This window comes from Corvus brachyrhynchos, unplaced genomic scaffold (genome assembly GCF_000691975.1).
Source record: "Corvus brachyrhynchos isolate BGI_N302 unplaced genomic scaffold, ASM69197v1 scaffold18, whole genome shotgun sequence".
In the NCBI taxonomy this organism is placed as follows: domain Eukaryota; kingdom Metazoa; phylum Chordata; class Aves; order Passeriformes; family Corvidae; genus Corvus; species Corvus brachyrhynchos.
Genome location: NW_008246064.1, coordinates 4,114,488 through 4,142,392, shown reverse-complemented (window position 1 = coordinate 4,142,392; position 27,905 = coordinate 4,114,488). Strand labels below are relative to the sequence as shown.

Sequence of the window (27,905 nt, the reverse complement as noted above, 5' to 3'; positions counted from 1 at the left end):
ATTCAACAAGTTTCCCTGTCCAGATGTAGATCCCAGTTTTAACTTTATTAAATTCAAATAGTTTTGAGAGGAAATAAGGAGCCTGTAGAGTCACAGTTTGCCTTGAAAATGCTGTGGCACAAAACCCCTTGAAAACACGTGTAACTATTTACCTTCCAAACTGGCTTCTCTGCTCCTGCTAAAAACAGTTTGGTGACTCCATCCTCTGAAGAACAGAAGCCACCTCTAATTTACAACTTAATTTTCCCCTGACTATTGTATTTGTCCTTTAAACATCTTCCTCCCTCGCTTTTATTTTCTCACCTGCTTTGTTTACTGAGAGTTACAGTGCATCCTCTCAGCTGTTATTTCTAGGCTGAACAAACTAAACTTGAATCTCTCTTCATATCACAGGTTATTATTCATCCTAGCATTGCTTCCCAGCACATGATCCAGTTTTAATTCACAACTGTTGAATTACAAAGGTGTCTGGTGAATGGGAGGAAAAAATGTCACCTTTCTTTCAAGCACAATTGGAGTTTCATGCCGGGCAGCTCCATCAATTTGCCCAAGAGCTGAGAAACACTGAACTAAATTATTCACATGGTTCAATTAATGATAGTCTCAATGGTAAAGTCAGTTTAGCTTGTGCTACAGGTCCTGAAGAAAATATTGCTGAAGAAAATAGCTTTTTATTCATTCTTTTCTTTTTTATTTTTTTCCCTGCCCCCTTTAACTCTTTTGACTGATTTGCAAATATTCAAGGATTTTCCATTACTTTGATTTCCTATGAAAAATGTATGTTCTTTAGGTGCTGAAATAAAGCCCAGTACAGAGAGGTACAAATGTTCAGGAATTCTCATGTAATTTCTCCTTATATTTATTGTTCCACATCACTATCAAAAGAACAAACTGATACATCATGTTGTTGAACTTGTGTTTCTCATGGGCTGTCAAAGGGAAAAGCTCTCAGGCCTCAATTTTTTGTTGTCTCTATTAATAATCCCCTTTAAAAATGCAATAATTTGGGGTAAAATTTTAAGTGATACAGAGTTTGAAAGAGGTAAGTGTTGAAGAGACCAGGCTGATAGTGGTCTCTGATTAGTGAAATAATGACTAAAATCACATGAAATATTGCTCTGAATGACCAAAAAGGACAACAATCCATCTGGAAACAAGGCTGTATGTCCCACAGCCACCACAGGAAAGCATGATGTTTGTAAGGGCATCGGTAGGATCCAAAATTAAGAGGCTCAGAGGAGAACCAGAAGGATTTGGAAGATTATTTATTTCTAAGGGCGTATTTTCTAACTGCTGTGCTTATATTCCGAATTTCATCTCCCAAATGTTTGGGACCTTCTTGTGGCTTCGAAGATTTTCTTGTGGTCTTTCATTACATAAAGAGGCTTTGTAAGAAAGGTGGAGCAAAACTTTATTAGGGTTTTAGACTGAAAAAGGATAGGTTGAACTTGAATATAAAGAAGACATTTTTTTGCTATAAGTTGAGGTCCTGGCACAGGTTGCACTGGGAAGCTGTGGCTGCCCCATCCCTGGAAGCGTTCAAGACCAGATTGGACAGGGCTTGGAGCAACCTGGGATAGGGGAAGGTGTCCCTGCCCATGGCAGGGGGTAGAACGAGATGATCTTTTAGGTCCCTCCCAACCCAACCCATCCTATGATTCTGTGGTTAAAGAACAGGGCAAGGGAACTGTCTTCCCTAAGACAATATCACTTTTACTCAGAGTTTCTGCAGAAGGTAAAGTTCACCCTAGAGGGTACTTGTTATTTCTTGCACCAACAAAGGATTCACTTAGGGTACCAAATGAACTTTGGCATCTGATCTCCTCTAGCTCAGTTTCAGGGTGGCCTTTCCAGAGAGGACATCAGTGAGACTTTTATGTATCTGACCAACAGTTAATTGTTCTTACAATGAAAAATAATTCTTCCTGGCACACAAACTGGCAAAGATGAGTCACACCACATTGAGTTACAGATATGTTTAATACAATTTCCTGAGAGAATGTGATGTCAGGACTGTTCATTGCACCCCCAAATCCAGGAGAATGATGCATGTGGCTCATTACTGCTCCTCAATGGATCCTGCACATCTTGGGAAGCTGACATTGAACAGGGTGGAGCTGGGAAACACCATCCCACCAGTGCCATGTAGTCAGCTCCTCAGCTGTGGCTGTTCACATGCTGTGAAAGCAGTTAAAAAATAATTTTAGCCATATAAACCCATTTAATTTCATTAATTCTTTTATGGTTTTTAGATTTGTTTTTTATTTGAAGGAATAGAGCCCCTGAGTTCCAAAGGCACAGAGCTGTTGACTTTTCTGGTAAAACACAGATTCACTGTGCACCTACCTTAAAATCTGAGGAAGTATTAGTCAAAACTAATTAAAGGTACTACAATTTCAGGAATGGCTTGGGAGAAGCTAAGGGAATATCACAGATGAAACTAAAAGGTACTATAAATATTATTTATTTGCATCAGTCATCAGACAATATTAACTGAAAACAGAGTCTCATTATTAGGTGTAATTTACCATTCATAGTAAAAGAGAATTTCTGTCCAAAAAGCTCACAATCTGAAGAGGTGGAAAAGACAGGAGAAGAAAGCAACACAAGACATAAGAATATAACTGCTACCACAGAGAAGGGGCATTCAGGAGGGAATAAAACTTGCTGCAGGTTGCAAACGAGTGCACATGAGGTCCCACTCAATCACAGAACTGGGGTACTTTTCTGGCTGAAATAATTGTGGAGGGAGAAGCTCACCTGAGCATTGCCAGAACCTGCCAAACCCAACACTGATCACACAGCTGCAACCTTGCAACTAAGAAAAATAAAAAGCATCTTAAACTTGAAAGACATTAGTGTATGTAAGAAATTAAAATGTCAGGCGTAATTTGTGACTACATCTAGTAGGTGATAAAGGAAAACACAACAGTCCTCAGACAGCAAAGTGCATCAGCTGGATGTATCTCCAAAGTACATGTATGAAGGACAAAAGATGAAGAACTGTTTGGGCATGTGTTTTTCTGAGAAGCCCGAGATGTAAGGACATGAAGATAAAGGACTTCATAAGGAAAATGTGGCGAGACGAGAAACCATCAGAGACCGTCTGCACATGTAGTTCAATGAGAAATGGAATTTATGATTAATCCTTAGTCTTACGTTAACCCCAGACCCAAATACATCAGCCCAGATTTCCTAATTGACAACATTACTGATAATTTGGTTTCTTCTAATTTTCGCAGGAGAGAGAAGGCTGGTTCTCCCATCAGAGAAGCACAGGCAGGAGGGAGAAAGGTTTCTACCTCCACTGGGACACATCTGCTGTAAGCCCAGGCCTCTTTCCATGGTCATGGGTGATGTTCATCACCACGACCAACCAAGCTCTGGTGGGTCCCATGTGGATTTCCCCAGCCTGGGTTTCTGGTGTCTAAGGGAGTACCTGAAGTGATATTACCAATTTCCAGCCAGTGGAAATGTTGATTTGCGTTTCTCTTCTCTACCACATTGTCAAGAATGAACTTGAACACAAAGCTTAACCATTAGGTGAAGTCTGAGGAAAGTATGCTATAAACACAATTTTTTATGGGATGAGTGATGGCACAACTGCCTTCACCTCACTGCCAGAGGAAACCAGGTTAAAAATAAAAATCCTCACAGGCAAAACATAAAGCAAGGTTTTGCTCTGCTCAGTATGACTTCTGTAATACTAAGACTTGTATTTATTATTTCATTAAACTTCAGTAACACAACTATGATAACATACATGCCTTGGTTTATTCTATAAATCGATCATATGGGAAGAAATCCACTACACTGTGGAATATCTGTGGATCATGCAGGGTCTATGTGGGACATCTGTCCCTAAACATAAAAAAATTAAAAAAAAAAAAAAAGATTTAAAAAATCAGCAGCCATTTGCTAAACAGGTTTATAATTATAGCATCAATTAGGAATGGAATAAATTTTAGCTCCTTTCTATTCTTCAATTTATGCTCATATTGACATTCATTTTCTGTTCTCCAGTAGATCCAATGGTGCTTGGACTTTCCTCTGCTTCCTTTACAGGGAAAATATCAGCTGAGGTTGCCTATCACTGCTATGAACATGTCACAGCACTCAGGTACTGTGGGACCTGCTGTGCAGTGGGATGCCCTTGATCAAACAGATCCAAAAGCTTTCTCTGAACTTGTAAATATTGAAGAAAACTGAACACAGCAGAGCCAAAGGCCATGATTCTCCAGTTGCCGTAATTAACTGATCACCATCAACAGCCCTGGTTTCACAGGGAGGCTGCTTCAGCTGACATGTATTTACTATATCACATTCTGTGAAAATTTAAAAATATTCTTAACAACTTTGTCACTGATTAACTACTTAACACCTGGAGATTGTTGATTGCCTGTTATTTCTCCATTCTCAACCATGAGATTGCCACTACTCTCCCTTGTGACGCTGTCATACGACGGAGGGATGGACACTGAGGATGAAGTTTCAGACTTGTTAGCACTCCTACCGTAATTTGCACGCAGCATAGATGCAATAAGTCCTTCGTTTTCTGGAGCAGCATCCCCCAGAGTGTCAGTGCTGCAAGTTCTGCGCTGGTACAGGTAGGAAGCCTGTTTGAGGGAGCGCAGGAGCAGGTGACACCTGTAGGCACGCTGGATCACCGTGGCCGATGCTTCCTCTTGCCTGTGTCTGAGTGTAGTTGATATTGGCTCGTAGGATTGTTTTGATGGGTTGGCAGCCATGAATTTCTCCTCCATTTGTACTTTCAGAGAATCCAGCTCCCCAGAATCTCCCAACACCCTCTTGGTGAAAGCAAACAAGATATCCAAGCAGTGTATCTTGTCCCCACTGACCACAGGCAGGTCCATTGCTGTGAGTTCAACTTTGTTTGGTTTTGGTACACGCAAAGGCTTAGACAGAGCATCTGCAAAGTCTGAAAGTACAGAGACGGTTATAAACTGGGTTGCCTCAGGATCAAACTTCTCCCAGATTTCATAAAAGATGTCAAAGTCATCTTCCCCTAAAGGCTCTGTACTTTCCTCAGTGGCAACATTGAAGTTCTCTAGAATAACAGCTATATACATGTTTACAACAATGAGAAATGATATAATGATGTAACTTACAAAATAAATAATACCTATGGCAGGTTTACCACATTCACCTATGGTACCTTTTACGTTTGGATCACAGTAGGGTGGCCCAGTGTTTAAAATAGGACTGAGAAGACCATCCCAGCCAGCTGATGTGGTGATTTGGAAGAGACAGAGCATGCTGTTAGCAAAGGTTTGGAAGTTGAACATATCGTCAATGCCACCTTCCATCTTCACATAGGCAAAGTTAGCCATGCCAAAAATGGCATAAATGAACATGACCAGAAACAGCAAGAGGCCAATGTTGAACAGAGCAGGTAGAGACATCATTAAGGCAAAAAGCAGAGTTCTAATTCCTTTGGCTCCCCGGATGAGTCTCAGGATCCGCCCAATCCGGACCAAGCGAATGACCCTGAAGAGTGTGGGTGGTAAGAGATGTTCGAAGGCTTTGCCAATGCTGGAAAGCAGTAAGGCTGAAAAGGAAAGGATAACAACTCATTAGAATATCACAATTTTCCTTAACTAGCAAGGAGGCTGGAATGATAATATCTTCAGAGCTCAAAAATATCTGATGTGTGCTTGCTAAGCTCTACCAGAATTACTTTTAGGAGAAGCTGACTGAAAAAAATAGTTGTAGAAATCAGCAATTATGAACTATATTCTTCAGCCATCAGAGGACAGTCCCTGTTGCACTAAAGATGACAAGGAACTTTCTGTGCACAACTTCAAATATCTGTATCAGTTGACACTTGGTGACTGATGGTTATCTTTGGCTCTGGTTGCATGAATATTTCAGCAGGTTCAGGTTACCTTCTACATTTGTCTTCAAATACTGACACTACAAAGGTAAACTAAGAAAGCAAGATATAATGCAGTGTCATGGTTACTATTGAGATAATATAGGCAAGATATGCAGAAGCAAACACAGTAATGGATGTAGAGTGGCATGCACAACTTCTACAATGGCTCTTGGTTCATTTAAGGACATAGCTACACACAGATGTTACTTTTTCTTTGTTTGAATGAAAAAAGTGACATCTAGTAGCACTAGAAGAGGCTTGTCTTTTCTAAATGTAGCTGTTTTGGGTACATTTTTCTGTATTTACAATCCAGAAACTTAATTTTCTCAAGAAAGGGCCATAGTCTTACTGGAATCTTACTTACCCAAGACATGAGTCATACTAAAGAAATGAAGTATCCTTCTTCCCCTAAATGCCTGTTGCTTGTTGGCAGTACTAGCCCTAGGAATAGTTAAATGGGCAGAAAGCTCAAATTTGCAACTGAGCTCTTTACCTCATTCTTCCATTGCAATCCCTTCAAATTAAAACTAATACATTTTTTGTGATCTTTTCTATCCTGGTACACAATGTGTATTTTCAGTCAGCAATGCCTGAGTTTAGAGAAACTGAATTCCATTGTCTATAATCTAATTCCAGTCTTCCTATTCTCCATATATTTCAGTCATCTATCAAAAACACAGATGACAAAACCTAACAATTTGATCTGATTGAAGATTTCTTAGTTGGCACTAAATCTGTGACAATGGAAATTATCATGTAATGTGATAATGCTGTGATGGGATATTCATTCTGTATTTCAGATGAGGAAAAAAAAAACCCTAAAGAACCATTATGAATATATACACACTTTTACTAAAACAATTGTTTTAAATCTCATTTAATATTATTTAATATCATCATAGGGGGGTACTTATTTTTTCCTTAAGACTTTACAGTATTACGACTTACATTTCAATGCCTATTTGCAGTTAATAAATTTTAACTACCTCTTTTTTCCTAAAAAGAATAATAATTGATATAGTAAAGAATTTTCCAGACAATTTTACTTACCAACAAGTGATATAATAACAACAACTAAATCAAATATGTTCCAGGCATTTGAGAAATAGTACTGCCTCAGAGCCAGCAATTTCAGCACACATTCTGCAGTAAAGATGGTAACAAAGAGTATATTGATTTTGCTGAGCACGTTTGTCTTCGTTTCACTTTGCTCATAGGTTTCCACCATCATCGTGATCATGTTGAGGCAGATGAGACCCATGATGACAACATCAAAGATTTGGGATGTTGCAATGTCGAAAAGGAAGCCTTGATATCTGTTCTAGAGGGGGGAAAAAAATACATCTGACATCAGTTATGAAAATAAGGAGTACTCATCCATACATGTTTCCAACATTTTCAATTTTTATGTTGCAAAGTCACTCAGCTACAGTGAAGTTGGTGAAATTGGAGAGGGGCAGAGTATAAAAATGACACTGAAATCCCTTCCCATCCTGAAGTTTCATCACTTTCAAGGTGAATATAAAACCCAGTAATATTTATGCAGAGAACTTAATGAATATTTAACCCATAAAATAATTCAGTCAATGTGTTTCAATGTAAAGACAGTATGAATCATTTATATGCAATATATAAATATATGCACTTTTCAGTGAATTAAATTGTACTTTTGCAATGCTTTTTCCCTTTGAAGAATTCAGTCTTACCAGTGGTCTTGGAATAGGTTTTTGAGGTTTCTTGGATCCCAACTTTTTCATTGCATTGTAGTATTTTTTCTGTTCTTCTGTCATAAAGATATCTTCCCCACCTAAGTATACAAGGAAATGTCACTGTTATTTGGTGAGAAGATAACTATTGTAGTTAAAATGTCTAAAATTCTCAAAACTGGCATTCCTTCCATTTTTACACCTTGCTGGTACTGGCCCTTTTCATATCATCTAACTGTGTCCGAAAAATCAGTGGCACAAACCAGACATTCACAGAGTAGAAGTCTTGGTGTGAAACTAGGCTCACTCAAAAAGCATGAAAACAAAAAACATGGACAGGAACAAATCTATCCCTGACTTCCCACATGCTGGGCTTGCTGAATATCCAAGATACTCTTCAGAGCACCTGTAGCAGACCACTTACTAAATAACAAGTCTTCTGTCACGCTCAGCTCCCAAAAAGGAGTGAAATTTTAAGAGGCTTTGAAATGTTTCAGGAAGATCTAGGTGTTCAGGTTACAGGGGAAAAGAAAGGAGAAAGTTATTTCTTGTAACTTAATCATTAATACTCTGGTAAATGCCGATAGAAATTTTAGATTCCAGGTATAGGACCTTGTTCTCAAAAGCACAGCCAAGGCACTTATCTTTTTCTTTTGTTGGTTGAAGTTGTCAATGATTACACCGACAAAGAGGTTCAGGGTGAAAAAAGATCCAAAGATGATGAAGTTCACAAAGTAGAGATACATATACAAACTGTTCTCCATCTTCGGCTGATCATCTTTCTGCAAGAATGAGAAGCAACTTGAGATATAATCAACAACAACATGGGCCCAGTTCAGAACAATCTTCATGTTGAAGCTCCTCTCAAAAATTGATTCCAGGAGTAATTATGATTTATAGCCTTACTGCTAATTGTGACAGAAGTGGTATAGTTTAAAACTACCAATAGTGCATAACTCAAAATTTTGTTTGAATATTCTTGACATGATTTTCACAGGCATTGCAGAAGTTCAGTTCCTTCCAATAAGAACAAGAGCTGCAAATTTCTCAGTACATGAAAAATCAAGCAAACTATGTAGAAGTCAAACTCCAAGCTCTTGCCATTAAAAATCTTGGCCTAGATATGTTGTTATTCTTTTTTCTCTTCTTAGCAAAAAACTTCTGTGATGGTTATTATTAATAAAAACAAAATCAGAAGAAGAAAAATAACTTTTCACATTGAAGAACAAAGAAGAAATACATTGAAACACACACAAAAACATATCAGTATATGAAAATACTATTATTATTTTAATATTTATATTATTATAATATAAATATTATAATTATTATTATTATAAAAATAACATTGTATAATATATATTATTTTTATTTATCTGTATTTTCATATATAATATTAGCAGTATTAAAATATTAAAATAATGTAAAAATTCTTTTATTCCTTTGAACTCATAATAAAATTAAGACATCCTCTATATTTCAAATTCTTTCCCTCCAAAGTCATTCCACTTTGTTCTGTTTAAGTGGGTGGATCTAGAGCTGAAACCCTCTCCCCTTTGCAACAGAGGAGCTTTAGGATACTATGAATCATTTGCAGATTAAATGTTTATATCATCTGATAAAAAATAATTACTGGAAGTATTTAGCGCAGACAAACAGCAGATGTAGAAGTGCAGAACTAATAATGCATTAGGAGAAAGCAGTAGCATTCACCAAAAATGTGGTTTGAATACAATGACTGACCTCTCGTGAATCTACTGCTGCATACATGATGTCCGTCCAACCCTTAAATGTTGCCTGGAATGAAAGATGATGGAAAATGTGTTGAACTTTGACCTTAAAAGTCTTCACATTATTCGCAATATCCAAATGACCCTGACTGGAGCAAGAGCCTTTGCTGAGTTCCCAAGCACAAAGCACCGAGCTCTGGCTGCTGCTGTGTGTGAGACATTCTCAGCCTCGTTAGGATATGAAAGCTCTCAAGGGTGGGACAGAACACTTTATCCTAGGATTCTGACAAAGCAAACCTTCATCAGCGTGGTACTTAAGGCCATGCAACCCTCATGGCTGAGCAAATCCATATTTTGACAGAAATGTCACTATTTACCCCAGATTTCCATCTGAGATTGACTCCAGCGCTCAGGATCACAAAACTGCTAGAGGCTGCAACAGCACCTGCTCACCAAATGTTACTTTATCACCTGGAAAATCACAGCAGGATCTCATCTGTCCCCCTTTTGCCATTTGTGTGCATGAACAGCCAGCTACAAGGGGAGAGCAAGTTGCAGGATATTTCACTGCTTGCATCACCCTCAGAGACGAGTTAGGAATTGACAAAAGGTCAAGCCCATCTGACAAGGTGCTGACTACTGAGGGTAAGCAGCACTTACCACCTGAAGAAGAGCCAGGTAGCCAGAGCCAACATTATCAAAATTGACTTTAACGTTGACCCAGAATATTTTTCCAGTGTTGTTATACATCCCACAGTCTGTTTTGTTGTCGATGGAGCTATTTAATTCAGAATTTTCATCTGTCATATTGACACATTTCCCAAACTTCCCAGCAAAGAGGTTCACTCCCATGATGCTGAAGATGAGCCAGAAGATGAGGCAGACAAGCAGAACATTCATGATGGAAGGGATGGCTCCCAGGAGGGCATTGACGACAACCTTGGGTGAAAAGGGAGAGGAAAAAATACACTTCAAAAAAAAAGGATGGGCCTGGGTATCTGTAAGCAGTCACTTAGTTGTCTCTGCAAGAAAAAAATCTGATGTTTTCCATGTAAGTACTAGAGCTGGCAGGGGGACCTTGAACAATGTCTATTAGGCTTTCAAAGCAAGAGCTGATACTTCTTGGTCTGCTGTGAGACCCTACTACTACTAAAATGCACTTCCACCCTCTTTTTTTGACTTTCCCTTGGTTCTGGAATAGGAGAGAGTCCATTTGCTTCTTTGTTTTAAACTGTATTAACATAAAATTTCTGAAGTATTCATCCATGAGCACTAGTGCAGAGGACTATTTCTGAGATTGTCAAAAGTAGTTTTTAAAAGGATCAGTAATAATTCTCCACTAGTAATTTGCTTCATTTACTTTTAGCAGATTATGATTGTGTTTGGGGTCTATAACCATGAGCCAGGTACATTTTCTGTGCTAAGTGCTGTACAGGCACAGAAAAGTGCCTGTAAATGTAGATTTTAACATATGCTAAGACATAACAGATTGCTTCATAAAATGGGGTAAGGGAATGGTGGGAACATTTCTTTGAGTTTCACAGTGAAGGCAGCGAATTCATCTGTGAGGTAGCAAAGAAAAACTTGATGGACCAGCAGAAAAATTCAAAGGCCCTGTGAAGGTTTTTTGGAGACCCCGTCACATGCATACTTCATGGCAAGACAGAAAGTATGACATCACCTGTTTCAATTTCAAAATAGACTCCAGACATGGAAATTTTGATAAATTCTGATAATTCATTTAATGCCATTTCTGTCTCTCTTCATAGTGTCAAGATTGCAATCAGAGAATTTTCAGTCTCACTTCCAGAATGTATCCAAAAGCAATTCATGTCCCAGCTGCATCGAGTCTGCTTTTTTGGAAGCACAGAATGGTTTTGGCTGGGAGGGACCTTAAAGATCATCCAGTTCCAACCTTCTGTCACAGACAGGGACACCTTCCTCTATCCCAGGTTTCTCCAAGCCCTGTCCAAAATGTCCTTGAACACTTCAAGGGATGGGCCAGCCACAGCTTCTCTGGGCAATCTGAGGAAACAATTTCTTCCTAACATCTAATCTACATCTCTCCTCTATTAGTTTAAAGCCATTGCTCAGGTAAGTGTGTGACAGTGATATTGTTTGCATTTCTATCACCTGTTTCCACATGCCAGAGCACATCCCACAGACCTGACTTTTGCCTAAATACCACTGTGGTTATCCTACTGTTTCACATTGCAGTGTACAGATATATTTTACCAGACGGATAAGGGAATCCCTCTCTGCATTTGTACAATGGTAAATTTGTAAATAAATGTAATTAATGTCCAGCAGCACCTCTTTGTTCCAGGTGCTTTTTTGATGGAAAAAAAGCATCAAATATTCTACAGACAAACACTTTTGCTTTCTGAAAGAACACTATTTGCAACAATAATTTGAGTAAAGTACCTTTTAATAGGCTACAGGTTTTGTAAATCAATCCAGTAAAATCTTTCAGAATTGAAATGACTGCTCTGAGTTGGCTTGCCATCAGACTTCAAAAATTGTAATTGTGCTCACAGTTCTTATTCTCTACTTTATTTTTGTCTCCCTCAGTAAGACAGGAACACAAGAACGATTGAGCAGCAATGGAACAAGGTTCCACCTAGGCCAGTTTTAGTTTCAACAGCATTTGGATCAATCACTCCAGGAAAGTCTATAAGGAACATCCAAGTACAGAAAAGCGCAACTAAGGGGCTCTTTAAAAATTCATTTTATAGTTCCTAAACTGAACTCAGGGTAAACGTGTGAACTTCATAAAGACACAGTGATGAGTTATAAACCTGTTAGGTGCTCATCAGTTCTGACAAGCTCTAATTTGCAATCAGCCTTACCCTCATTCCCTCAAACCGTGACAATGCTCTCAAGGGTCTCAGAGCTCGCAGAGTCCTAAGAGATTTCATGGGGCCAAAGGTACTGCCAAAGAGGTTTACCAACGAGACCTGAGTGGGAGGACAAAAAAGAAGTATGAGCAATGTCCTGTCACCCTTATTTCTGTTAAAAAAAAAAAAACAAAAACAAACCAACAAGCAAAACCATACTTTTGGTGCCTGGAATACAATATCCCGACACCATTGCTACAGGAGTTGAGGGCACTGTCTGAAATCTGCATCCAGAAAATAATCAGGGATTCTGCTACTATTCCTGTGTAGAAACAGCAAAGGCAGAACTCACATTTACAATAAGGAAGTCCAGCCAGCACCAGGCATTGGTAAAATACTTCTTGAAGCCATAAGCCACCCACTTCAGGAGCATTTCCAGAACAAAGATGAAAGTGAACATTTTGTCAAGAAATCCCAATATCGCTTGAATTCTTTCTCTCTTATGAATATGGATGTCTTCAAATGCCTGAAATCATAATTGATATAGATAAATGGCAAAAGTCAGAAATGAACCTTATACTGTTAAAGTCAAGCAACACTGAGATCTCTTTGTCCCTCAGTTTGTTTTAATACAGAACTGAACATCATCTATTACTAAAATCTATGCCAGATGATAAAAGTATAATTCTCCCTGTGCCTTCTCTTTTTTTTTCTCTATGTAGTACAGCCCTGTGGATGCATCCTTCCTGCACAATGAAATTGTAAGAGGACAGTATATATTTTTAGAAATTTATATCATAAAGTTTGTATATTGAAAAAAACTAAGTATTTTTTCCCAAGTATTAAGAATCACTTGTTTGTTTTAATGGTATAAAATTTCCTTAATATTTCACAATTGTGACATAACTTCCTGAGAAAAATCCAGTATACAGCCAGAACAGAAACAGCTTCTGAGATTTATATATTCTTAGCTTTGCTCATGCTCTCTTATAATTTTTAAAAATATCAATAATAGATTTGCAATAATTAAAATGGTGAATAAATGACTGCTATTTGAAGACTCTTCCCTCATTATGAGTTCAAAGATATTCACTGTGTTTGCTGCTAAGAACAACTTCTCTGGGTGTAAATTAAAGCCAAAAAATCCTTCTGAGTAGATACATGAAACTGTGCTACACAAACCAGGGCTCCACTGCTCAGAAGAATCATGAATACGATAAAGGATTCAAACCAAGAATGTTCAACAATCTGGTAGCAGGTTTTTCTCAGATTCCACCAGGTTTCTCCTCCAAACTTTACAGCACTACCCAGGCAACAATGAAAGTACCGAACACAACCTGAAAGTGAGAGACAGCAATGAGTGCATGGAAGGAATGTACATGAATGTGAAGGCATGGCCAGGAAACTTCTGGGGATAGGAAAAAGTCAATGGTCACAGTTACTGCATCGTTGTTGTTGGTTTTCCCTGTTTTATCAAGAGAAAAAAAATTGGAATACATCTAGTTTGTCTTGTAGTTCCTATTTTTATACACAGTAGGGAGAGCCCCTTTGGACAACTTTCCATTATTTCAAGAGCTTTCTGGGACACTGGACAGGCTCTCACTGACCTGAGGTTGGGACACACAAAACGTCAATGCCATGGGAAGGGTCTTGATACTACTAAAGCCCTTCTCAGTTTCTGCACACTCTTTGGAAAGCAGAGGTGAGATGCCCCTGAACAAAAAGGCTCGGGAATAGAGGAGGCAAACAGTTGTCTTCAATATTGCAGCATTACACTGTGCCTTGTGAGGTCTATTCATTTATTTATTTGCTTCTGAATTTTATTTATTTGCTGATTTTATACCATAGAACCCAAAAAAACCATGTCATCTTCTAGCTGATACATAGACCCCATAAAATGAGACGTCTTCTTTCCAGCTCACCAGATTCCTTCTCACAGCAGACAGTGATGCCAGGGCCACCTAATATTTCCTGATCACTCATTTACAACATCCTGGGTTTGCTTGCTTATTAATTTTTTCACTAATTAATTCTCTTTGGCTAACTTTTTCCTTTCTGTATTCTCTGCATTAATTCATTTTCTCACTATGGCAAACAATGTCAGTCAGAAGGCTTCTGTCATTTCCAGGCATGGAAAAAATAATGTGTATATATGCAAAATCTTATACATTAATTATATAGCAACCTATACATAACTTGCATCCATGATAGGTTATAATATATGTAAAAAAATATTCATATTCTTTTTATTGCAATATTCTCCAGTAATGTGGATCTGGAATTTGAGGCAAGGAATAGCACTTGCACAAGATAAGGACTTTGGGAGGGGGGGAGGGTGAAATCTGTGTTAGGTAAAGGCTTGCTGATTGATTTCTCTCATGGTTTTGCCACAGCAGGCACATTCCAGCCAGGGACTACAGAGAACAAAACAAGACATTTCACTTTTCTTCTCTGCAGCAGGAAAAAAACCAAAAAAAAACTTTATTTATTTTGTTCTAACGTCTGAACTGGCACAAAAATGCCATTGATGAAGTAGTTAAAAAAAAAAGAACAAAACAACAGAAACAAACTGTTGCTCAGAAATCTGACTTGTGTGTTATTAATGTAATATTTGTGGGTTTTCTCTTCTGGAGAAATCAAACTGCAATGTAGATATAGTGGATCTCTCTCAGGATTTATGATGTAAAATGTAACTGTAAAAGTATTTGTATTATTACTACTCAGAGATTACTTTGCATTCCAGAATAACATCTCTATAGCTTCAAATAATCTCTACATGCTTAACTGTTATTGATTAAATCCTAAAACTGTGGATTACAAGTTTCATTGACCCAAAATAGGCACAACAACAACAAAAAAAAAACCAAACCAGCTTTGCAGAACATGGCAATAGTGTCAGCCAGATTTGATTTATCTGAGTTCTCATCACATAAAATATCCAGGATGTGGTGGTTGAATGGGAAGGCAGTGAGGGGGGAAAGGGTTTGCCTTTGGGAGCTCAGGGCACTGTGGGACTGGGAGCTGCTGGGCTCTGCAAGGCTGGAGAAGTTCCTCCTGCTCATTTTGTGGTGCAGCACAGCCTGGGTAAGTGGAAAAGAACAGAATTGAAGAAAATGGATCGGAGATGGGGAAAATGGGGGATGAAATGTGTGTGGAAATGGTGATGGCCAGCCAGGCTGACTGGGTGAGCAAAGATGAAGTTGGAGCACCAGGAAGAATTTCCAGTTTTAATTTGTTTAATATAACACACTTGTCCACCACTGCTGGAACCCCAGCATAGAAAGCCACCAAATTTGTCAGGATTGATATCATGAAAGTCACCATTATTACATACTAGGGTAGGAAGAAATCATAAAAGTACTGACCACATCCTAGAACAACTTGCAAAGCTAGATGATGTTGTGTGAAGAGTTGAAAAGAAATTCTCCGATTTTTGGAAGATATTTAAGGTCCCTTCCAACCCAAGTAATTCTAAGATTCTCTGATCATCACCCTATAGAAATTCAATTAATCCTAGGACCTTCTGTTGCTTATTTCACTCCTTTGTTTGAGATTGTCCATGAAATGTTATTCAAGGAATACTGCTGCAAAGTATTAATAAAACTGATGTTCCAAGTGACCATTGTCAGGTGAGACCTGATCACATACACTTCTCTCATGTTAAACCCCCAGAGTGACTTGGTTGCTCTGCAACTGAGTGAAATTCACCTCACTTCACAATCCTATTTTTTGGAATGCGGTCTATGCCATTGCCCATGTCCCAGCTGGAAGCAACTGGCTTTTAGGGGAAGAGGTTTTATTTTTCAGGTGTCTCAGTCTCTGTGTTGACTAGAAAGGGACAATGATTTGGACTATTTAGCTCATTTTCAGATAACTAAAATTAACTGAAAATAATCTGACCCTATTGGCTCAGTATCACTAGAGAAACAAGGTGAGATTTCATTCTTCTCACTTCCCAGTAGTGAAACCGTGAGAGCCTTACCTTCTGGAAAACATTGTTCTGGAGTCTTGAAGTCTTCAGAAAATTCTGGAATCTGCTTTAAAACATCTTCAGGATTTGTCAGATCCACTGTGCTGACTTCAGAAGAGCTGACACTGTCCAACTACCGAGCACAGTAATATCAGTTACTGATTCTTTCTAATTCCGGTCCATGAATTAATCCATGAACAAATAAAACTCAAAATTAAAGCTTGGTTGGGTACTAATATTACAAGTAGTATTGGTAATGGAATAAACTTTGTGACTTTAAAAGGTACAAGCTTAGAAGTACCAATGGGTGCATTCAAACAGAGGCCAAAGCTCTATAATTACAATATCTATCTACATGAACCAGATGTAACTGCCTAATCAGCTGGGAAATTGAAGAACTTTTAAATTGCATATTAGTGTATGTAGTTCTCAAAACGGGATAAATTACTTGGGTTAAACCCATGAAATCATGGAAATTGAATGAATCACATGCATTCACACAGGAGATCCAGATAAATATATCTGTTGTCATGCCAGGAACTGAGCACCCATGACAGTATTCCTGAAGTAGAAATTGGAATTATACACTGCATTCTTCAGTTACAAAGCTTTTTGCCATCCCATTAAACCAAAGACAATGTGTTATGAGTCAGCAATTATGTACTCCCTGCTTTTGTTCCTTCATGTTTCCGTAATGCTGTTTTTTACTTCTTTGAATGCATTCTATATTCAAAATTATTTTTAAAATACTGTAATTTACTATCGTCTTTAATGACATAGAGAGAAACTCATTTCAAGCATTATGTTTCTTGAACCCAAGATACTTAGGACACAGGCAGACTTGATGGAATTTCCCACATGGAAGCTTATCTTTCTTTGAATATATTTTCAATCCTCCTCCCCTTTTTTTGGTGGACTCAGATTTAATAAATAGAAGGTATCAGAGAGTATTTTATAAATTATTCATAACCATTACAAAAATTACATTGTCGTTTTCCCATTTCTACATGCTCTCTTTCCTACACTTCTATTTTTCTTTAAAATAAATACCTAAAAGTCCTTTGATTTTGCTCACAGAATTCCAGCTCCAGTATTGGCTTTGGTCCAGACAGACCAGCTACTGCAAGTTCAGAGCTGCTTCTGGCACTAAACTCCACTCTGGTAAATCCCTGAACAGGAATATTCCTGTATTTGACCAGTTTTGGAAAGACAACATCACTGAAAAAAAAAATTGTTACCTCTTTTTCTTCTGGTGATGACAGTTCACCCTTCCTGTCCTTTCCTAGATAAAGCACACTGAATTCTTCAGAGGAAAATCCTGATCCTTTACTCCAGCTGCCGGAATTTTTTATTCTGTCTCCTCTTTGCCTCAGGTGATTTTCATCCTGAAATTAATCTGTGGATTAGAGGGGCTTTCTTTTGCCTTTTTAGGGAGTGTACAAGTCAGAGGGAAAAAACCAATAAGCTATAAATTTCATTTAAAGTGGGAATCTCCAGACAAGAGCCATAAGAAAGGCTCATACTGAGTCTCTGATTTTACCTAAGGATAGAACTTTTTCCCAAAACAGATGCAGAAATTAAAGGATTTTGGTGATCTATCCAAAACTTAAGTGAGAATTTTTACATAGGAATTAAGAGGGAAACTTAAGGTGGGAAATTGTGATACCAGAATGACAATTGTGATTAAAACAGAACTGAAAAATTCACAGAGCACAAAGAAATAGGGTAAATATATGATGTCATACCAAAAATATGTCCTTAGTAGAGCCACTCCACACTTAATCCTATCCACTTCTAGTAATTACTACATTCTACACACAGCAAGGACAAAGTAAGAATCAGAGCTATAAATTCATATTCTGAATCCATGATAATGTTCTGTATGCAGAACATGTATTTTTACTCTTTTGTGCAAATAATACCAAACCAGTTGACATTAGTCACATAGATTTTTACAAAAAACATCCAGGTTCACCAAGGACTATCACAATTACCTGTGTGCACCACAGCATGTCAGCTAGGAATTCCTGCAACAATTTTCTTTTAAAATCATGAAAGAATCTTGGTTTTAAAAGGCTCCAAGTGACGATTTACCCTTGCTCTAAATATTTTCACTTTTGGTTCTAGTTCAAAACTTTGTAACTCTCTGGAAATGGATCAACATATCCCACCCTGTTCTGCTAGAGACCATCTTCTCCCACGCATCCCTCCCTCCCTTCATCTCTCTCCATGATTCTAGTGTTCCAACACAAATAAAGGAATCCATTACCTGTTTGCTGTGTTCTGTGTCTGTAAATGAGCTCAGTTTATCGTCATCTTCAAAACCCTCACTTGTATTCTCTGCCTCAGCAATAGGGACACAAACAAATATATTGGGGTTGCTAACAAAGTCTTCAAGGCCTGGGCATTTGTCCTTGTTTTTCTCAATCCATTCATTATTGTAATTCTCTTTACAACTCTTTGTTTCTGTGCAAGGAAGTGAGTTCTGTGCAGTCAATCTGATTTTCTTCCTGTGTATTTTCTTTATCTGCCTGAGCTTCCTACAACAGGCATCCCACGTCACGCTCTTGACAAAGTGGAATCCCTTGCGGATCCGAGCGAAGGCAATCCGAAGATTGTTCATTTCTCCATCATCCTCTGTTGTCTGGAGACTGTCAGTACTAAAAGAACTCAGCAGCAATGCAATGAAAAGGTTGAGAACCTGAAAGCAGTCAAAATAATAAAAAAATTAAAAGTCCGGAGAGTAGCATTCAAAAATCTGAATTCTAACTTTGAAGAACACAGATGCTACCAAAGTTCAGTCTCTACTGAGCAAACCAAGAAAACCAAGGTGATAAGGAAATGACAGCGACTGATCACATTTTGGTTGATGAAATCCTCTGTCAGAAACATCAATGTTCCCATTGCCCTCCTCCCAAAAAAAGTAATTTAAAATACCAGAGAAAACAGACCTGTGTGTGACAAATGCATTACTTGGCCAAAGCAACTTTTCAAAGGTTAAAGTAGTAACATAGATTCACATCTTGTCAGTTTAATAATTGTCTCTTCATTCTTCAAATTAGAATTAGATCAGGCCTCTGTAGAGTTACTTCCAGAATTCTGTGAGATCAGATTCAGGCCCTGAAATTTCCTCAAATCTGCCACATTATCACAAAAATCAAAACCAAGAGAAGCTTGAATTTCCCATTTTTTAAGTACCTTCAAATAAGGGAATTTTTAAACCTCTGTTTGTTTTTTGTTTGTTGGCTTTTAAGGGAATGTGAGAATTTAATTTTTTCACTAGTGTTTTGGTTTTGAATGGGATCCATGTATCTTAACTTTTATCATGGCAGAACTGGGCAGATAACACCCGTGAGCCATCCAAGGGCCACAGGCAGTGGAGAGTATCAGCCTTCCAGAGATCAATTCATCCCATCTGTCTTAGTTATTGACTTTAGACTGGAATAAATCTGTCCCAGATACCTCTCTCGGCTTCCTTGGACCATAAGAAAGCCTGGACAAAAAGTGCAGGCTAAACACTTCACTGCTTGACTGTTAACGTTATGTGATAGAAATATCACTCACAGCATTTCATCACTGACATCAATCCTTGCGGTGTGGAACAGGCAGGACATTAAATACATATTTGGTACTCAGCCACAGAACAGATATTTCCCATAAAGTTCTGCCTAGAGTTAATTATATTCAGATTTTTTTTTTACAATTAAGAGAAATTTGGTATATGAACGAAGGATGCGAGGAACAAAGTTACTAAAAGGAGATATTTATGACTTGGGCATTAAGAAAGGAGAGCACAGGACAGGAAGGCAGGCTTGTTTCAGCACAGAGTGTGAGGCTGTGTAGGTTATGCCATTACAGGATCTAGCTCTTGGATGTAAATGTACTTAGAGATTCCCAGAGAAAATCCTGATTTCAGTGGTAGCACTGTAGATTCTGCCATTTGCTGATAAAGAACTCAGTACTTGCGTGAGATCTTAAAAATAATTAAATAAAATTGATTTAGAGAGGGACTTAAGCACTTGGCCTAATTAATTCAAGCAGGTAAGCCATAAGCCTCACTGATTATTTACATCCAAATCCCAAGATGTGAAGAAACATAGCTGCCTGTATTGTATTTACCATGAAGATATTCCTCGTCACATTGCCACGTGAAAAGGTCAAGTGATGCTGTGTGCAAAGCACACAAAATGGGAAAATACAGGCAATGGCTCAAAGGTGAAAGGAAAAGGAGACTAAAACATAGATAGGTAACTTTTCCACCTGTTTTTAGGCAAGCTACCTTTTGTTGATAGAACAGCCATTAAGTGGAGTCCACCATAGACAGGATGATGAGAAGGAAACTTACCACTAAATTTCCTATCACCATGACCAGCAGAAAGACAACAAGACACAGTGAGGGTTCAGCAACCACCATGCAGTCCCACATGGTCTCAATCCATTCTCCACACAGAATTCGGAAAATGACGAGGAATGAATGGAAAAAGTCCTTCATGTGCCAGCGTGGCTTGCAGTCTTTGTTTATTTTAGAGCAGTTGAGCACATAATTTTTCCCAAAAAGTTGCATCCCTACTATAGCAAAAATGAAAATGATGATTGCCAGGACGAGGGTCAGATTACTCAGTGCTCCCAGGGAGTTACAAATTATTTTAATTAGAGTGTTTAAAGTTGGCCAGGACTTTGCCAGTTTGAAGACCCTCAGCTGTGTAGCAACATAAAACATAGTGTTAGACATCGGTAGAGATAACTCATCTTTGCACCATGCAAATCCTACAACAGCCAAATTACTGATATTCGGAATTATTCCAGCCATGCAACATTTGTGGCACATTAATACTTTTTTAAAGTATTTATAGATGTTTTTTCTTTTGACTGGGCAACATTGCAGACATAAATTAGTCACCTCATAAAGGACCAGACTAAATTGAGACCCTGATAAATGCTTGGCTCACACAGGGAAATGTCCATGCAATGCTCTTGATGTAGATTATGGTGCTTAATTTACATGTAACACAAAGGACCAAAAGTTCAGGGACTGCTGCTGTAGCACTATGAAAAGAGTCTATCTTTTGATAAACCAATTTAAATCCATCCCTGGTATATGAAAAGGATACCTTAACATCATTTCCACATCTCTTTAAATACTGTTTGTTTCTGTTTGTACTCTGACACTTTTTTTCTTAATTTCCTGTGCTAGTTTTTAATTATTTGCATCAGTTTTATAACATGTCCATTCTGGAATACTTTTTCCTTTGAATATTTCTCAGTGTATTCAAAAGAAATATACTTATTAAACTCTCACTCTAACATCACAAGGAGTTTGAGTGCGTTTTTTATTCTTAAAGCCAAGATGAGGAAATAAAAATAATTTGGGTAAAAAAAAAAAATCATTTCTTGCCTCCTAGCTACAGAAGTATTCTCTATTAAATTCAGAAGATAAAGTTTCATACAACTGAGCATGCATGAAGCATTACCAGTCTGAAGGATCGTAAAACTGACAGGGTTCCTCCTTTTCGCCTTTCTTTCTTGCTTTTGTGTTTGGGGAAACTCAGTTCAATTAAACTCAGTGTCACAATGACACTGTCAAAAATATTCCAGGGCTGCTGAAAATAATAATAGGGATCTAGAGCGATGATTTTTAAGATCATTTCTGCAGTGAAGATTCCTGTGAAAACCTGTGACAAAGAAACAGTAGCATCAGCCTGAAAGTAGCCATGAATTTATCTTATCTTTAGGTCATGTTCCCTCAAATAACATTCATGGACAGGTTAATAAAACCCGTGTTTATGAAGTCCTAATGAACTTTTAATTAAAATGAGAGGATTGTTTTCTGCCTTCTCAGGAGCATGCCAAAGTGTGTAAAAAATCCAAGAGTCATCTATATTAGAAACAAAGTTTATAAATGCAGAGTTTGCTAATTTTTAATTTTTACTGTTACTCTTTATGTTTCAAGTAAAAAGACACATCAACCAATTAATTAATCCTATAAAAAGCCACATAGCTGAGAATTTGCTTACCAAGTTGCCTATTTTAAGCATGAATTTAAAAGTGGGTGACATGTTATTGTGCTCCAGTGCCATGAACAAAGTGTTCATCACAATGCAAAGGGTGATGGTGAGATCAAAAAAAGGATCCTTTATGAAAGCAGCCACTTTTTCCTTGATTCTCAACCAAAGTGGACAACAGTCCCAAATTAGATACTTTAAAGCAAAGTTCTTCAGGCGTGGTGGGCATTTCCTCTGAGCTTCTTCGTGTTCTAAATGCAAAAAAAAAAATCCTTCTATCATTAGTTATCACTGAGCAAGATGGTGAAATGACAACTTCAAGCATTCAAAAGACCAGAGAAGAAAAAGGAAACCTCTCATCTCTCATAGAGCATGAAGCTCCCCTGCACTTTTTACCATTCATGTGGTTCTTACATCAGCTGATAAACATGAAAATAAAAATTCAGAGAAAATTGGATTCCAAATTCTTTCATGAGCACTTCCTTCAAAAGCCGTTGGAAGGAGTTGTATTTGTCTCAGACTGGTGCTACAATAATCTGACAATGAAGATATTTGTGATGCAGAGGCCTCACCACAGCCTCTCATGTTCTCACAGGACAATAGAGCAGCTATGGCACTTCCCACCTTGTCCTCATGCGAGTGTCTGGGACAACATCTGTGTCACACCCACCAACTTTTTGTCTCCCTTGACTCTCAAGGCAATTTAAAGAATCAGTGGCAGACACAGGAGCTCTGACTCTGGCAAATCCAAACTGTCTGAAATTTGGCCTTTGGCCATTTCTATGGGAAAAGTCACACCTACCATTTCCCAGCTGATGCAAGTGCCAGACATCTCCATTTTCCATAAGTAAAACTTGGGACAGAAGCTGTTTTGTCTTTGTCATTTGCGTCTTTTTAATCAAATCTAAATCTCATAACTTTTCTTTCTTCACCATCAATATTAACGAGTCCTTCAAAATGCTTTTGACCCAGCTTAAGTCCTGTGCAAATTCATTGACCAACTGGAGCTAGCTTTAAATACAAGCACAGTAGGAATTACTCCTCTTTTCAAGGACCTGGAAGCTTTTCAAGGACTATTTTCAAGGACCTGGAAGCTTTTCAGAGATAGATGATCTGGATCTGACTCATTTCCTTTTCTTAATTGGACTTGTCCTTACTCCTGTCCTCTGTTTAATTTTCATTTCTTCTCCCCCAGGCTCAAGTACCAGATTGCACCCTACACCACTTATTCCAGAGTGATCACGTTGACTCAATCCTCACTTCAGGTCTGGCTCTTGTCTTCCTCTAGAGCTACAAGTCCTGTTCCACCCCACTTCGCAGCTCAAACTGTGCAACAAAACCCAGATCTTTGATAAATTACACTGCAAAGCAAAGCTCAACTGGATTTGTTGCAACTGTGATTCTCCCAAGAAAAAAATCACCTAAAAAATTAAGGAAAGGGACCTCCCAGCCACAATGGTACCCCCCTGTTAAGTCCCATACTTGTGGTCCAAGAACTGGTGGTAGAGCTGCTCAAAAGAGCCAAAAGAAAACAAAAGTTCATAATCCTGAATAACTTGGACTGAAAATTTTCAGCAAGATCTGCAACAAAAGTATCAGTCATCAAAATAACTATCACTGATTAATTCCCACCAAAAATTCACACGGGAAGGTAAGTTAAAGGAATAAAATTGTGAGGTTAAGTATTCAGTATCCAAGAATAGCCACAACTAATTTTACTTGCATAATCTTATTAACTGTTGAATTCTGCATACCTGTGTGTCTGCCACTGACCCAACAGAAATCACAGGATCAGGAGGAGAAAACCGTGTCCCAGTCCTGCAGGTCAGATGATCAGAAACACCTTCCACCCACTCTTCCTACCCCCTTCACTGTCTGTCCTACAAAATGAGCCTTTACAATAGGCAAAGAATGTGTTCCAGTACATAAAGACATATGTATAAGACCTTTTTTTTTTTCCTAAAAAAAGTCCAAATTAACAATGAAATTCCTAACTACACACCTACAAATCACTGCTAACCTTTAAGAAGTATATTTTGTTATTTCATGGTAGTGTTACGTTGGGGTTGAAATAAACTTAATGAGGAACCACTTACCCTCCAAGACACTGGTAATTATGCTGACGACACTTGCTGCCCTTTGTCTCTGAAGAGCCTCATTAAAGTACTCCGCTGACAGATGAGGAGGTAAATGCATCATGCTGCTCTCATTATGCACAGCTGGCTGCTCAGAGAAGTAAACACGATTAGGGAGATACCACAGGAATGAAATGAGCCAGGATGTGATGATGGGTAACTGTGAGAGTTAATAGGAAAAATGACACGCAGCCAAATAAATATACCTTCTTACAAGATGTAATAGATGGTGAGATTGAAGGTCCTGCTCTGTAATGGGGCTGCAGTGAATGGATCCTGCAAGCCCGTAATACGGGGCAAGCACAGCCTTGTAAATGAGTGCATGAGGGGAAATAGGCCTAGGAATTATTCAAGAGACTAATGGAATAGGAGAGAGGTGATGGATAAATGGGGGAAATTGGGAAACTTACAGGCAAAAGCTGCTGCATGATGCTAAAGGGGCTATGAAAAAAAAAAAAAAAAAAAAAAAAAATCACAGGTATTATTCAAAATTACACCCCTGGGCAGCATTCAGGATGAAAAGACTCTTTGGTGACTTGTAATTTCAGCACTAGGAACCTTTAAAACTATGTTAATACAATTAATGAATGGCAGAAACATAAGGTTTATAACAGGAAGGCAAAAATCTAGTTTTCAGGAAGTATCAGACTATTAAAAACCAGTTTCTACAGACAACTTAAAAATTCCCCACATCACTATGCTTGAGTTCACATCACTGTTTACCATTAAGCTGAAACTCTTAAAACAACCAAAAACCTCCCCTGCCACTGATCGATAAGCCACAATACGAAGCATATATTTAAAATAATAGATTTTTCCTTACCAGATCCCTCTTTCCCGAGTCTTCCATGACTGGTGGAAGCATGACTCCTTCAGAGGACACTGGATCTTGGCTGTGCACCCTGCTGCTCCCTCCTCCCACCCCCAAACCCACCCCAAGGTGGTCATCCACGTTGGCGCCCTTGCTGCTCCGCACGCAGTTCGGGGTCGCGGGGTGGGAGCTGTGGCCCCTTTGGCTTTGCAGGCTGGAGCGTCTTCCCATCTGCGTTCCCGACAGGGACTGGCACCGGGTTTTGTGTCCCCCAGCGCCGTGGGTCTCCTCATCACTGAAATCTGCCCTGGAACCCACGTCCACGGTGGGCATTTGGAAGTTGAACACGCTACCGTGGCTCAGCCTGCGCTTCGCCTGGGTGGCGTTGGGGCCGTACACCAGGCCGAGGAGAGACTGCAAGCCCAGGAAAAGCAAAACAGAGAGAACAGCATAACATCACAGAGAAAATCTGGGGAAGCAGTAAATTATTAGAGCTTCGTAACATTTACTGTCAACCATTGCAAGTCCAAAACTCTTATTTGATTTCAATTTTTCAGGAAGGATTATGTTTAGATTTTAAAGGGTAGGTAATAAAATTTTATGAGCTGTACCAGCCATTTTTGAGAGAAGCTTTATACTTAACATTTTAAGTATGAAATTTTTAACAGAGAATGATGGTATAAAAGCCAGGTTCTGATAGTCATTCACTTCTTTTTATTTCTCAATGTTATAGAAAATTTATTTAAGTATTTTAACTTTCCTTTCAGTTATAATACTTACTTTTCAAATTAATTTTTACATCTAATTCTTCCTTATCCCAAAAAGTTGTTTATTTTAAAGACTTAAGAGTGATCTGTGTTTGCAATGGGATTTGGTTTATGTTTTCAAGCACTTAAATTAAAATTAGAAAAGCTGTAAGGATCTCAGATTCAGATAATAGATTACCAACTTTCGTTGACTGTCTGGGTGCTGTGACTTGGGGAATACTTCTTCTTCTTCATTATCTTCTATCCCCAATGACTTATTTCTCTTTTTCCTATTGTTCCTTTCTTTGACTTCTTTGGTAGACAGAGAAGAGGCTTCAAAGGAGCTAAGTGACAGGATATCAATCCCTTTAATGCCCAATGACTGAAATTAAAAGAGAAACATGGATGATATTTTTGCTGGGCGCTCTGAATAAAAACAGAAAGAAAACACTTCTGTGCTCTATACTATTATTTCCTGTAAACAACTTATGTTTCACAAAGCTCGTTAAAAATCTTCAAATATGTGATAATGCTACAAGAAAGAGTTTCCCCAACATATGGAGCACTGAACAATTTGCTATTTGCAGTGTGTTATATGATCACATGTACTGGGCCTGCCAGAGGCAAAATAATCACATTATAGCTCCTACTCCTCCATATGGCAAATTTGCTTACAATAAAAATGCTCAGTTTGAAAATAATGCAGTGGAATATATCCTTTCCCCAAAATAAATGCTCAAACAGTAATAAAATTCTCTCTTTCCATTTAGGATCCTTGGGACTGTATTCACAGTGTAGATGATTTTCCTTCCCATGATGAATTTAGGATGATATTTTAAAAACACAGGAGTATCTTGTTCCAGAAGCTTCTAAGCCATTTAAGTTATCAAGAGACTTTTCATTCAACTACAATAGGTTTTGGCTCAGGTGTTAATGCAGCAGAATTACTGTATGTTTCTTTGCTCAGCAGCCCAAATGACAAAATAGAATAAAAAGCATTAAGAAACAACTACATTTTCTTTTGGAAGCTGCTGGTTGATGGAATTTTGTTTTCCAGATTTTAAAATACCACTTTTCTTAAAGTAACATCAACCATTAATGCTTTTTACCCAGAATAAAAATAATTGTTTCACAGGAAACATACACCACTGAACAAGGAATTGTTCTGCAGCTCCTGGAATCACTAATTTCAGTAAATTGTCACTTGCTCCTGTTTCCATGAGTGGCTTTTATACACAGCACTACACAGGGAGTGATGCTTTTTCTTATGGATGGGGCTCTGAGCAACCTGGTCTAGTGGAAGGTGTCCCTGGCCATGGTAGGGGCTTAGAATGAGGTGATCTTCAAGGCCCCTTCCAACCCAAACCATTCTATGTGATCAACAATAGAACTCTGAGACAAACACTTAATAAAGCAAATAATTTACGTACCTCTTGCCCCTTCTGCAATAATTCCATGGCTTCCCGAAATTTCCTTTCCTTTGCCTCGGTTTCGGCAATGGTGGCCTTGTTCTGGTCCTCATATGCCATTGTTACTACAGCCAGAATCAAGTTGACTAGATAAAATGAGCCCAGAAAGATGACCATCATGAAGAAGACTATATACACCTTCCCAGAAGCTCTGAGGGTCTGCAAGCAACACACCCCAGAGATAAACATTACCACAAAAAATACCAAGTAGCCTTTCAATGTGTCTCTGACATTCTTTAGAAGCACTGAGCTTCCTAGACACAACCCTTTAGGAAGCTTAAATGGAATTAGATCTTCCTTAGCCCTTCTTCCCCGTCTTTCTCCCTCCTCCTATCCCCTCACATGTGAATCACTGATTGTACACCCCATGATGACAACCAAGGAGGCATTTTTATATTTTTGAAGGACAGTACAGAACCCTTTTCGTACTTTTTTCCAAGAGCAGGGTGAAAGGGCTGGGGGACACTTCAGCATCCCTTTTCTGGGAGTCACAGGGAGAAGGGAAGACATGGGCTTGATGGCTTGCAGCTATTGCTTTTATTTGAGGTTTCTTGTCCTCTCTGCACATTTTCTACTTCAACTAATGACAATCAGTTCTTCTGA

At 38.4% G+C, this 27,905-nt stretch overlaps 1 protein-coding gene across 1 annotated transcript in view; it reads right to left on the bottom strand.

Moving 5' to 3' along the window:
* Nucleotides 1–4,370: 4,370 nt before the first annotated feature.
* Nucleotides 4,371–27,905, bottom strand: part of LOC103623986 (sodium channel protein type 5 subunit alpha-like) — a 33,489-nt gene continuing 9,954 nt past the window's right edge. The window contains exons 10-27 of the mRNA XM_017746718.1: nucleotides 27,264–27,461; nucleotides 26,033–26,215; nucleotides 25,100–25,501; nucleotides 24,238–24,364; nucleotides 22,154–22,392; nucleotides 21,611–21,811; nucleotides 20,485–20,838; nucleotides 18,409–18,840; nucleotides 16,152–16,272; nucleotides 13,352–13,506; nucleotides 12,522–12,695; nucleotides 12,182–12,289; nucleotides 9,993–10,271; nucleotides 9,346–9,399; nucleotides 8,243–8,384; nucleotides 7,603–7,703; nucleotides 6,947–7,217; nucleotides 4,371–5,569 (exon numbers count right to left, since the gene is read on the bottom strand). Coding sequence (XP_017602207.1) covers nucleotides 4,371–5,569; nucleotides 6,947–7,217; nucleotides 7,603–7,703; nucleotides 8,243–8,384; nucleotides 9,346–9,399; nucleotides 9,993–10,271; nucleotides 12,182–12,289; nucleotides 12,522–12,695; nucleotides 13,352–13,506; nucleotides 16,152–16,272; nucleotides 18,409–18,840; nucleotides 20,485–20,838; nucleotides 21,611–21,811; nucleotides 22,154–22,392; nucleotides 24,238–24,364; nucleotides 25,100–25,501; nucleotides 26,033–26,215; nucleotides 27,264–27,461 — 4,740 coding nt within the window. The remainder of the gene's footprint in view (nucleotides 5,570–6,946; nucleotides 7,218–7,602; nucleotides 7,704–8,242; nucleotides 8,385–9,345; nucleotides 9,400–9,992; nucleotides 10,272–12,181; nucleotides 12,290–12,521; nucleotides 12,696–13,351; nucleotides 13,507–16,151; nucleotides 16,273–18,408; nucleotides 18,841–20,484; nucleotides 20,839–21,610; nucleotides 21,812–22,153; nucleotides 22,393–24,237; nucleotides 24,365–25,099; nucleotides 25,502–26,032; nucleotides 26,216–27,263; nucleotides 27,462–27,905) is intronic.